Source organism: Anabrus simplex, chromosome 1, assembly GCF_040414725.1.
Source record: "Anabrus simplex isolate iqAnaSimp1 chromosome 1, ASM4041472v1, whole genome shotgun sequence".
NCBI classification, from domain to species: domain Eukaryota; kingdom Metazoa; phylum Arthropoda; class Insecta; order Orthoptera; family Tettigoniidae; genus Anabrus; species Anabrus simplex.
This window is the reverse complement of record NC_090265.1, coordinates 811,975,098-811,987,629: the sequence shown is the minus strand read 5'-3', so window position 1 is coordinate 811,987,629 and position 12,532 is coordinate 811,975,098. Positions and strand designations below refer to the sequence as shown.

At 35.8% G+C, this 12,532-nt stretch overlaps 1 protein-coding gene across 1 annotated transcript in view; it reads left to right on the top strand.

Moving 5' to 3' along the window:
- LOC136873754 (CDK5RAP1-like protein) overlaps window positions 1–12,095 on the top strand; it is a 70,604-nt gene extending 58,509 nt beyond the window's left edge. The window contains exons 9-10 of the mRNA XM_067146944.2: window positions 1,025–1,133; window positions 11,973–12,095. Of these exons, the coding sequence (XP_067003045.2) occupies window positions 1,025–1,132 (108 nt within the window). The 3' untranslated portion in view covers window position 1,133; window positions 11,973–12,095. The remainder of the gene's footprint in view (window positions 1–1,024; window positions 1,134–11,972) is intronic.
- Window positions 12,096–12,532: the final 437 nt, after the last annotated feature.

The window sequence follows — 12,532 nt, the reverse complement described above, 5'->3', positions numbered from 1 at the left end:
TCATAAAGAGGGAACATGCTAAAAATTGAAAAACAATTTTGCTGTTAAAATAAAGACAGAAATAATACATTTTAAGAACACAAATATGGTAAGACATCAAGGAAAAAAGTTCTTAGCAACACGAACTATACACGTTGCTTACAATTATATTTAAAGTTGTCATACAAAATATCCAACATCAGGGCAATTTTGCACACATGTCATATGTGGATTAGCATCCACTTTCTCAATAAACTTTAATTTTTCATCATTTGTGAACTGTGTAGCTTTCTTTTTCTCCATAACGGTATGTCCTGCAAACCACTACGCGTAAGCACAGTAGGCCTAATTTATGTACGTTGTTACACAATTCACTTACGAACATAAAATTAAGCACCAACACATCAGCTGCATATTTAAGTACAGTAGACCTAATTTATGTATGTTGTTGCACAATTCACTTATGAACGTGAAATTAAGCACCAATATGTCAGCTGTATACATAAGTACAGTAGGCCTAATTTAAGTATGTTGTTGCATAATTCACTTACGAACGTGAAATTAAGCACCATCACGTCAGAGACGAGCTACTGTTGCACGATCCAAACAACAATAGCAAAGGCTGGCTTGGGACTGACGCTCCCTGCAGCTGTAGGCCAAAGTGCAACTGTGCTCCGGGGCCGTGAAATTAAGTTCTCTACCAGATCCTTACCCAGGCCAGTTGTCGCTGGCCCGTCGTGCGTGCAGCGTGGCCAGGGGGGAACGCTAATTTAAATTTCTTATGCTGGGAGTTATGAACATACTAAGAGTGACGTAAATGTGTTATCCAGGTTTCTTTAGCATGTATTTAGTAGGACATGGCCTGGGACTTTGGAATAACGGCGTAATAACCAGGGAAACGCGCTAGAGAATGTTGTCTTAACCAGTTTCGACTGTACATATCTGTGGAAAGCCACCTTTTATCTGTTGTACATTTAAAACAAAATGTAATTTCATTGATGTAGGGATCTATTTTATGAACATGCAATATATACCATTGTTTCAGGTTAATTCTGCTAGTTCCCAGGTTCTTAAGGGTATTCCATTGTATCATACCACATTATACACCTTTTCACGCCAGATTAGCAACAGAAGAGTGGCTGTTCCTGCATAATGTAAGTATTCTTATATTCTTCATTGGGTAGCCTTTTCTATTAACTCCATACATGGTATAGACACCTGTTGGCCTAACTTCATTTTGTTCTAGCTTGTAAAGTTTTAAAGTTTTTGGGGTAAAAGTGTGTCCAAAATGTTGATAATAGGTTCACAAAACTTGTAGTCTACTAAATCATCAAAACTATTACATATGTCTTTTTTCTTAAGTTTAGTTAATTCATTTTGAATTTTTTTTTTTTTTCCTCAAGTGTAATTCTTATGTATTCTTGGATGTGTGTTGTAAGAACAGGTCCATTCCGGTAGCAAATGAAATTGAGAAAATCAAAAACAAACCAATCAAAGAAAACAAAGAAAGTAGTATACACCAAAGACTAATAAATAACCTAAAATCTAAAATCAAAAATACCTTAATTGTAACTAAAGCAGACAAAGGCAATGTCACAGTTATCCTAAGTAAAGACAACTACATCCAAAAAATATTGAATTCATAGAAACAAACATCATAAAGGCAATAAAGAAGGACCCCACCAGGAATTTAAATACAAAAATAAAAGAAAACCTGAAGGACACACAGTTCATAATAAACACACATACAAAAAGGGAAAAAATTAGTCCCGATGACCCCAAGATGCCCAACTTTAAAGTCTCTTCCAAAAATCCACAAAGAGAATTACCCCGTTAGACCCATAATAAATTGTTGAAACAGTCGCACATTTCAACTGTCTAAATTTTTACTTAAATACCTACAAAAACACATCAAATTAGAAAACAATAAATCACTATTAAAGATACCATAGAATTAATAGAAGAAAACGTAAGGAACCAAAAAAGACTATGTCACATAGACATTAATGAAACGATAAATTTATTAAGTTTAATATTAGACAATAATTACTTCACTTTCAATGGGAAGTAATACCAGCAAAACACAGATTTACCAATGGGAAGTTTATCAGGTTTCTTAGCCAATATTAATTCAAATAACCTTGAGAAAACCATCTTGAACATACGTCAGAAGGAAATAAAATTATGGGTCTGTAATGTTGACGACACGGTAGTATTTTAAAATGGAGACCTCATTAATCCCAAAACACTTCTCAGTTGTTTAAATTTGCTTGACAGCAACATCAAATTCACTATGGAAAAAGAAAGAGATAAAAAGATAAATTTCTTGGACCTCACATTAACAAAAAACAACAATAGGATAGATTTTGATATTTTTAGGAAACCCACACAGTCCATCACCACTATCAATAAAAACTCCAACCACCCAAGAACTCACGTACAAGCAGCTTACAACAGCTATATTAATAGATTATTAAGAGTTCCCACGAGTAATGAAAACAAACTAAAAGAAATTAGAATAATAAAACAAATTGCTAAAGCAAATGGCTACAACCCAGAAATGATAGACAAAATTATACATAAAAAAGAAAATGGAGAATAAAATAAAAACCATAAGAGAAGAAAGGAAATCTCTGAACGTAGTCAGTTTGTACATTTATGCATTTTGGAAATCAAGATTTTAAAATCACTAATATATTTAAGAAACTAGCTGATGTATCCGTGCTTCGCTACGGAATTCTACATTGTATACAAAATTGTAGGTTAGGTAAAGTACACGTTGTGAGCAAGACTGTATTAAATTGCATAGCTCTTAACGTTACCCTAGAAACGCGATGGAGAAATCACCAAAAAATGTTTCTCATGTGAAGACTATGTTAGGGAATTTTCATTGCAATGGTAGGCCCGCTTGCCTACCATCAGTCACAATCAGGTTGGAGAATTGCGTTATAATGACAGACACTTACTCTCCACCTGCCTTTTTACATCTTCAGAAAGACTGTCTTAGTGGTTTACCCAACTGAAATGAACATAGGTCATTACAACGATGTCAGTAAGAATGGCACGAGTAAAAGCAATGATTTCACATGAAATACTTGATCAAATGAAAAACCACACACTTTCTCACTTTTAACGAACATTACTACGCTGCTGATCTAACAGTCCAAAGTTCCAGAGCTGGAATAACCAGGTCGCAGACAGCCGTGATCCGTGAACACTTAGTCTTTTTTCAGGGGGGAATCGAATAGTGGAGAGTCCCAGGGCAAAAACTATGCCCTTTTACTAATCAGTTTCCTAGGAGTTCCCGATGAGTCGGAAAATCTCAATTCACTACACTGGCAGCGGAAAAATCTACCTGACTTGGAGGCAATTTTTTCCTTCAAGCCGGAGGAGAAACACCCTCTTCACTGCTAATTTTGAATAAAATGAATGTAGAATTTAATAAAAGTGAAGAGGAAGAAGCTCTTTTTAAAAAATGGGTCTTTTCAGGGTTGAATTTTGAGTAATTTAGTAAATTGTGGTGCTATAATTTGGAATATACCTAAATTGTAATTCTGGACCAGGTCATACTACTACTACTACTACTACTTCTTCTACTAAGAGAGCCTCTGTCTTAAGAGTGCACACTGCTCATTCAAAACAGTGCGTCACAGTAGGGATTGAAAAGCTGGAATACTATGATGAACCAGTGAGTTACGAACCAGCAGTACGGTATCAGAAAATGTATGAACCAGAGAAATGACATGCTAAAGAAGAAAGTTTTGTAACTCCCCAGCTATTTCCCGCCAATATTCAGTCAGGCTGTTATACTCAGTACGCATCAGTAATCCCATCTATCGGAGTTGAGCGGCAGCATAAGAGACAAAGAACATCACCACAAACAATGGTCAATGTAATGTTATTGTTGATCAATGATATGCGCTCTCAATATTGTACGCCCTCACATTTAGTTTTCTTCCGACTCTGAAATACCACTCCTATCATAGCCGGTATGGTAAAACTGAATAAAACATAAATGTTCGGAAATTGTATTCTCTATAACTTTATGTAGTACTTTTTGATAAGACCAATAACATAGGTAATTAAAATTAATTTTTAGGTGCCTTCCCCTAAACTACAATTTCATACAGGACGAATAAAATTGTTTATAACTCAGACTGTAGTTTTTTATTCCCCAACTCTATATACCGAATTTCATTAAATGCTGTTAACCCATTTTCTCGTGGCTCGACGTTGATATGGACTTGGCAACAAAAATACAAATTCAAGAATATCTGTGTTATCAAAGCCGGTACAGTAACAATGTATGACATTGAATGATTGGAAATTTAATTCTATATAACTTTAGTTATGTAGTATTTGTCGATAGGACCACTAATAATATAAATATTTAAGAATTAAATTTTAGGCCTTCCCCTAAACTACCATTTCATTCAGCGTGAGTAAAATGATGTATAGCCTAGATTGTAGCGGCTCATCCCCCGACTTCACATACCGATTTTCATTAAATTCTCTTCAGCCGTTTCCTCGTGATGCGTGTACTGCACCTTTCGGCTATTAATGTTCCCACGGTGACTTCCTCTATTACGCCGCGTTGGAGCATTAACTGAATATACACCTTTTTAAATATTGCTCCGGCTACAAAATTCAAAGCATCGGGTCGTAAATCATACCTAGACTCTGAACTGAGATATAATTTATGAACACGAGCTACCACAACATGGTGCATATTCGTTTCTCAGGGTAAATTTGCTTCATTATATTCCCATACGCTTTAGACAAATCGTAGATTCCGTTGAAGAGTATCTATCCGTTCAACCAGTCATTCCGTATCCATACGTCAAGGAAATTATCTGATCATCACCTAGTATTTAGCATAAATTAATTCAATAGATCCGTATATTATCATACTACTATGTACTACAAGTTACTTAAGGAATAGAAACGCAAAATCAAAACTATATCTAGTTTATTAGCATGCTAATGTATTATAAATTTGAATAATATGCATCCATCGGCAATAAAGAAAGGAAAATCGTGTGAAATTACAAATATCATTCTCAAATGCTTGACTTCCGAGATAAACATATTTGAAAAATCTTTAAATTATCATCATATTTGCTTACATTTTCATTAAGTTTCAAAAATATATCATATCTTCCATGTTTAAATTGATACAAGGGAAAGAATAGGGACCAAAACTTTATTAATCCAAGGAGGAGTGGAATATCTTCCTTTTAATATTGTTTGGGATTTTCTTTGGGGCATCATTTAGGTTTCATCTTTCATTTCGGTCTGTTTGACCAAATTTACTTGGATACATGTTTGGATTCTTGTGTGGATTTTCACTTGTGACTCATCACGTTACGAGATAAGCATTACCTTGTTTAAATCTGGGTTCAAAACACCCATGCAGTTATTAACCTTCCTATCATAGCCAAAAATGAATAAATTAAAACAGTACATCACCGTATGTACAAAATAAATCAAATAATCTTACTACAGAGTGCCATATATATAGTAGTACGTTAGTCTAACCTGCGAAAATCGTGCCATGCATTCCTAATCATGTGCCAATATATTTACATATTCTCAAATATCTCTTTGCTGTGCCAAGATTTTGTCAAAGAAAACCGTACTTCATATTAGCGTTAACGCGCTGACCTTCAAATATGTAAATATGCGAGACTCCATTCTATTCTTGAATATTTGTATTACGTAATGTATAACAAATACGTAACCTATCAATATCTTCCGCTGAAAGTTACTACGAGACACATTATGCTTGGCTCAAGACATACATTCGACTTAACATGGCCTAAATCCTTCACTTGCAGTGCTAATTCTAACATAAATATCATATGTAACACAGGAATTCGCAATTCAATCATCTATCCCTTTCTCAAGCAATGAACAGAAACATATCTCCTCACTCTAATTAAATCTTGCCACATTAATATTCCATTTCCTTCATATATATACCTCCATATTAAAAAAGTTTGTTCATTCAACTCCACTTAAATAACCTCTGTGTTACGGTAGAAATACTTATTAGCCTGCTTATTCTCTCATACACTGCAACTTTGTAATATTTCAAACATTTCCTTACAATACAATTATCGTACTGGCCATGATTGCAACACATATTGACCTGAAGTTTTAGGTTACGTCTCGTATCTCGCCTGCATTTTCTACAACCACAACTGGTTAAACGTTTCACGGTCTACTCGTATGGATTGGCACTAAACATGCACGAATACTCAATCAGATCTAGTTTCCATTAACCTTAAAATTATTACATTAGCACCATAGTTATACAGCATAAATTGGCACACATCATCGGCTAATAATTGGCATTTATACTCTAATATCCTTTCATTGGCACTAAATCTCTTACTTCTAGCACTCCTGCACACATATAAATATTTTTCATCAATTGATTTCAAATTCATTACGATGCAACTCATAATACTTATCTCGTAACGGGATTTTGCTGCTGGATCTCTCCTGGTCTAGGTCATCTTGGAGTAGGCAGCCCCTGCAGTCCAAAGATTACGTCATCTGCGGCTCCGGCTGGGAATCTTGGCTTGAGCTATTTCGTCTTGAGCGACCATTTCCATCTGTTTAAGCTGACTCCATCTTGTCACCAGTTCTCATGAAATCATAAAAGAACAAATAAATAGTAGAATTCATATTATACTGGTGAATAGTAGGCTACTCAATACGTAATATTTGTCTTCAGAATCTCGTATTGGTCGAAAATATTCTTTTTTAAATTTAGATATTTCTCTAATTCGGCCTACTTTTTGCTATTTCTTTCGCTTAAACAGATATTGTCTCTCTCCTGGAAACAATAAATTATGCCTTCCTTAGCAAGGATTTGCCGCTATAATACTAATTTCGGCAATGTATGACTCGGCTGTAGTTTCCTTTCGCTTCTGAGTTTAGGTGTTACAGTAATAAATATTTTCCTTCAAATCTACGCCTTTTTCTGCCGATAATTTTGCAGATGTAATCTTCACTGCTGTTTGTATATTAATACTTTAGTATTTAACGTTGCGTTGACCCTTTTATATCCTTCCGTAAGTCGTGCTGCTCCTCTTCAACTCGTAACTTTTTCTTTTCAAGGTAGTCAAGAATCGGTTTCATTCAAATTTTTTAGTCCATCATTATTTAATCTTGAGATTCCTTTTCCTTGCGGCCGGACGATATCGATTTACTAGCTCTCTACTCTGTGTATTTGCACATTGCCTGAAGCTATTGTGCGCCATATTTGTCCACTGTTTCCATGATATTTACGGCCGCTAATGTAACGTAATGGTACAGTACATACATACATACAGACAGACAGATAGACAGACAGACAGAAATTATGGAAAAGTAAAAAGTGCATTTCCTTGTTACTATGGACATGACCGTTAGAGAAATACCATTCTTTTCCAATTCTAAACAATGTACAGACAAAACTCTTATTTTATATATATAGATTTCAACTCAAAATAGCATTTAGAACCAGAAATAAAATATCAGAATATGTATATAATGCACATAGTATTTAAAAAAATATATGTCAACACCAATTCGGTGTATATAGGCTCATTTGTAACAACTGCAAGATGTTTTATATAGGAAGGACTGGCCGAGCCTTGAATCAAAAATATCAAGAACATTTCAAGACAATAAAATACAACAAAAATTCAGCTTGTGCGGAATGCATTTATAACAATAATCATAACATTTTGGGGATCGAAAAGCACATGAAATTAATTGATATTTTGAAATTTTCTTGATCCGTATTGAAGTGGGATTACAATAATTGAAAATAATACGGGTCCTCCTTTTCAATACACAGATATTTATTAATGTGAATAACACCTGCGTAGATGCATATTAAATAAAATACGGTACATGATGATATTGCACTTCAGTATAAAATATTTTTAAAATGACGATGACTCCATTGTTTTGTACATACGGTGGTTTATCCAGCTTGTATATGTCTTTAGTTCTTTGATCTTAGTGAAATTACACTGCAGAGTTTAAAGTCATATGAAGTTAACACTTTTGTTTGATCTGTGGTTTGGTTCCGAAAATAAATGTGCATATGATGGACTTGGTTAGACCCAAAGGATTAATTCTCACCAAAATATGGCCAGGCTGAGTGGCTCAGACGGTTGAGGCGCTGGCCTTCTGACCCCAACTTGGCAGGCTCGATCCTGGCTCAGTCCGGTGGTATTTGAAGGTGCTCAAATACGTCAGCCTCGTGTCGGTAGATTTACTGGCACATAAAAGAACTCCTGCGGGACTAAATTCTGGCGCCTCGGCATCTCCGAAGACCGTAAAAGTAGTTAGTGGGACATAAAGCAAATAGCATTATTATTATTATTATTATCACTTCAATATGGGGTTTTTGAAACCTGGAAAAGAAATTAAAAGCTGAATTAGGCAAAGATTAGGAAGGAAAGACTAAAAAGAAAAAACTAGAAATTACAAGAAATGACTCGAAATTAACTCACCGTGAGCAGTCTGTTTGATCGGCGGAAGGAGCTGGACTGATGGATGGAATCATGAGGTTAAGGGCCAAGGCGGAGGGGAGGAGAGGAGAGGGGAGGGGAAGAGGCGGAGCAACTGTCAAAGAGCTAAGGTGGAGCGGAGGGATGTGGTAGTGGGGGTAACTGATGAGGATATATATTACGTATTGTTTGAAATATCGAGTTGTTTTTAGGCGGTCTAATATTTTTTTACCATTTAATTAAGAGATCAAAAAGGAATATTAGATTTCTCGGAAATTTCAGTTAAATTATAGTTAGGGTTAAAATATTGATCGCAATGTATGAAACAATTTTCAACAATATTCATAAGTGGCCCTTTGTTTGCTATTTGAAGTATCTCAAAGTCATGTTCTATGTCAGTGAACTTATGATTAGCATCGTGAATGTGTTGGCGTATAGCAGAAAACTTGTTATATCTAACTGCGTTGACGTGCTCTGAATATCTGGTAGTGAAGCTGCGTCCTGTTTGTCCCACGTAAGAGGTGTTGCAGTCATTACACTTGAATCTATAGATTCCGGATTTAGAAAATCTGTTAGAGGTATTGACAGATGCTGAATTGTGTATAATATCTGAAGTCCTGTTATTAGTTCTGAAGAAAATTTTTACCTTATGTTTTCGAAAGAGATTGGTGATTTGATGGAGATCGTCATTGAATGTAAAAGTAGATGAAATGGTAGCTTTAGGTTTTTCTTTTGTGAGACTAGTCTTAGGCCGGTGTCTGAATTTATTGATTATCTGTTCTATAAATGATCTGTTGTAACCGTTAAATTTGGCGATTGCCCTTATAGTGTTGAGTTCATTATTGAGGTCTTTCTTAGTCATAGGTATCATGAATGCACGATGAACCATGCTACTGTACGCTGCACGTTTGTGTGTTTGGGGGTGTATGGAATCTTGGCGAATAGTATTGGGAGTTTGTGTCGGTTTTCTGAAGATTCTATATAAAAGAGCAAAAGGGTTTCTAACAATAGTTAAATCCAGAATATTAATTACTTTATTATTTTTGGACTCAAGCGTAAATTTGATGTGGGGGTCGATGTTATTTAGTTCTTGCAGGGTAGAGGTCGCATTCTTGATTTCTTCATTCATTATAACAAATGTGTTGTCGACATACCTGGCCCAAATGAGGATGTTTGGAAAAGTGTTGTTATTTATTTTTGTATATTCCAGAAAATCTAAGTAAATGTCCACTAGAATTCCCGATGCGGGTGATCCCATCGCCAGTCCATTTTGTTGATAGATGGTTTCATCAAACTTAAAGAAATTATTGTTGATGACCAGTTTCAGAAGAGAAATAAAAGCTTGTATTTCTGATTTGCTGAGAGAACTCTGTTTGTTTAAGTTATTTTCAATAATGGAGGAGAGTTTGGTTATGGGTATGCTTGGATACATATTTACTATGTTGAAAGAATGAAGGGTATGGTTGGGTTGCACATTAAATTATTCATTTTTTCAATTAGTTTTGTTTTTGATGGATTTTTTTAGAGATAAAGTGATAGTTCTTAGTTAAAAAACGTTGAATAAATTGAGAAACTTTATATAATTACTGTCAATGAAATGTATTTATTTTTAGCAATAAGTATGCTAATGGATCATGTAAACAAAAATAGCTTAGAAGAATACTGGTCTACCGATGCTCTCATTCACACTCCTGCATTTTCACTATACAAAATCCAGCCTATTATTGAGCACCTGAAACAAACTTTTCTTGCCATATTTCAGCCTCTTAGAGATTCATGCATCGACGAAAGTCTAGTTCTGTTCAAAGGATGCTTAGCGTACAAGCAATACATTCCCTCAAAAAGGAGTAGATTTGGTGTGAAGTTATTTATACTTTGTGGCTGTGAGACTGGATATATTTTAGATATTATTGTGTATACTGGAGCCACAACAGAACTTGAAGATTCACAGATAGGGTTTTCTGCTTCTGTTGTCCTCACTCTCATGAAACCATATCTCAATTGGGGACATACACTTTATATTGACAATTTTTACACCAGTCCAGAACTTCTAGAAGCTCTGCATGCACAGCGTACTCATGCCTGTGGAACAGTGAGGAAAAACAGAAGGGGAATACCAGGGTCCACTACCAAACTACGAAGAGGTGAGGTAAAAGAGAGGCATACCTCAAATCTTCTTGCTGTCAAATGGATGGATAGAAGGGAAGTAAACATGCTCACAACTGCTCATACTAGTGGAATGGTTGATACAGGCAAGACTGAAAGAGCCACAGGACAACGGAGAATTATCCCATTGTCTGTTCAGGACTACAACCAGAAAATGGGACCAGTTGGTAGATCCAACCAGATGATTACAGGTGTGCAGCCATCACGAAAATCCATAAAATGGTATTAAAAGCTATTCTTCCACCTGTTGGAGATTGTAATTCTGAACATTTTCATTTTGAAAAGGGTTTTGAAAGGAATAAAGAGACCTCATAAGGCGTTCAGAATGGAAGTCATCCGATCACTAGCAGAGAATGCTCCTACTGGAGGCCAACCTTTAAATGGTGATACACCTGCAAGGTTAACCCAGCAACATTTCCTTTCTGTTATTCTCCCAAACCAACCAGGAGGTAAACCGCCATCCAGAGTGTGCCATGTGTGTGCACACACTGTAAGAAGAGAGAAGAAGACCAGGAGGACAATTTACCAATGCAAAGACTGCAACAAAACTCTGTGCCCAGCCCCATGCTTTGAGGAATATCATACCAAAAAAAACTTTTAAGCAGGTAAATTGTGTGATATTGTTGTTTTCAATTTCATTCATCTGTATTATATCCATTTTTGTGAATATAGTGCCCCATGAGTGTGTTTTGCTATTTATAGAGAGGTTTATTAATGTGCCTGTAAAAACCTAAATTGTTGGGGTATGTCAACGTTTAAAAAACCTGACCTTGAAAGGGTTAACATCTTCAGAACACCTGGAAGGATCATCGGACAAAAGTCAGGATTACCAAATGGAAACAAAAGACCCCTGGCCGCTTGAAATGGATGGTACCACGGGAAGTGTTGCCTCCCGGTCACACCGAGGACTGGTTGAATGGAGGTCCTTAAACAGACTTAGCTCTGGAGTGGGTAGAACCAGAGCGAATCTACAAAAATGGAACTTCCCCATCGATACGACCTTTTGTGACTGTGGTGAACTTCAGACAACCGAACACCTGCTATGTTGCCCCCTGTGTCCATCAAACTGCACAATGGAAGACTTGGTGCTGGCCAATCCAAATGCCCTTGAAGTGGCCAAATTTTGAGCCGAATCGGTGTGACATCTGTATGGCATATATTGTTGAAGACCTTTTACTTGCATATATCTGGGTATAGAGTTTGTTTCTTTTGAATGTAGTATTATTCTATTGTACTTCTGATTTGAATAAAGAAAGAAGACCTTATGAACTCGATGTTCTGGAATTGTTTACAAGTATATTCTTTTGCTTGCAGGATCTCCTGTTTGGCTACCTGACTACTGTAAGAAGATATAGAATGTGTTGTTGTTTAAATGAAAAGGTTACTAGTGTACATAGATAATGTAATGTAAAATAAAATATATCGTATTTATTCAAACTTGGATTTTAATAATTTTAACATGTTTTCTTTTGAAGTTATTACAATCAGGGTAGCTCAGTGTGTTAAAGTGTGATTGCAGTTAGCACTATCTGGGAACTTGTGAGACCAGTTGACTTTTATTCCAATATTGGCTTGCCATCCTTAAAATGGTTGATGGATCTGTGATGGATGAAATAACTATAGAACTTCTATTTCTGAAAAGTTATCTGTTCTGTCATTAATTGATTTTCTTATCATGTATAACACCTCAGGTGCTGCCAGGTGTTCCCTTGCAATATATCGGTACTTTTAGACCCGCGCTGCTCTGCAGCATTCCTTATAAATAGATCAGATAACTCGCCTTGATATGCCTGTCGCAGTCTTATTGTTTTGCCTGCCCTTTTTAATAGTTTTATGAACATTAATACATGTACATAATAACTGATTCATTTGTA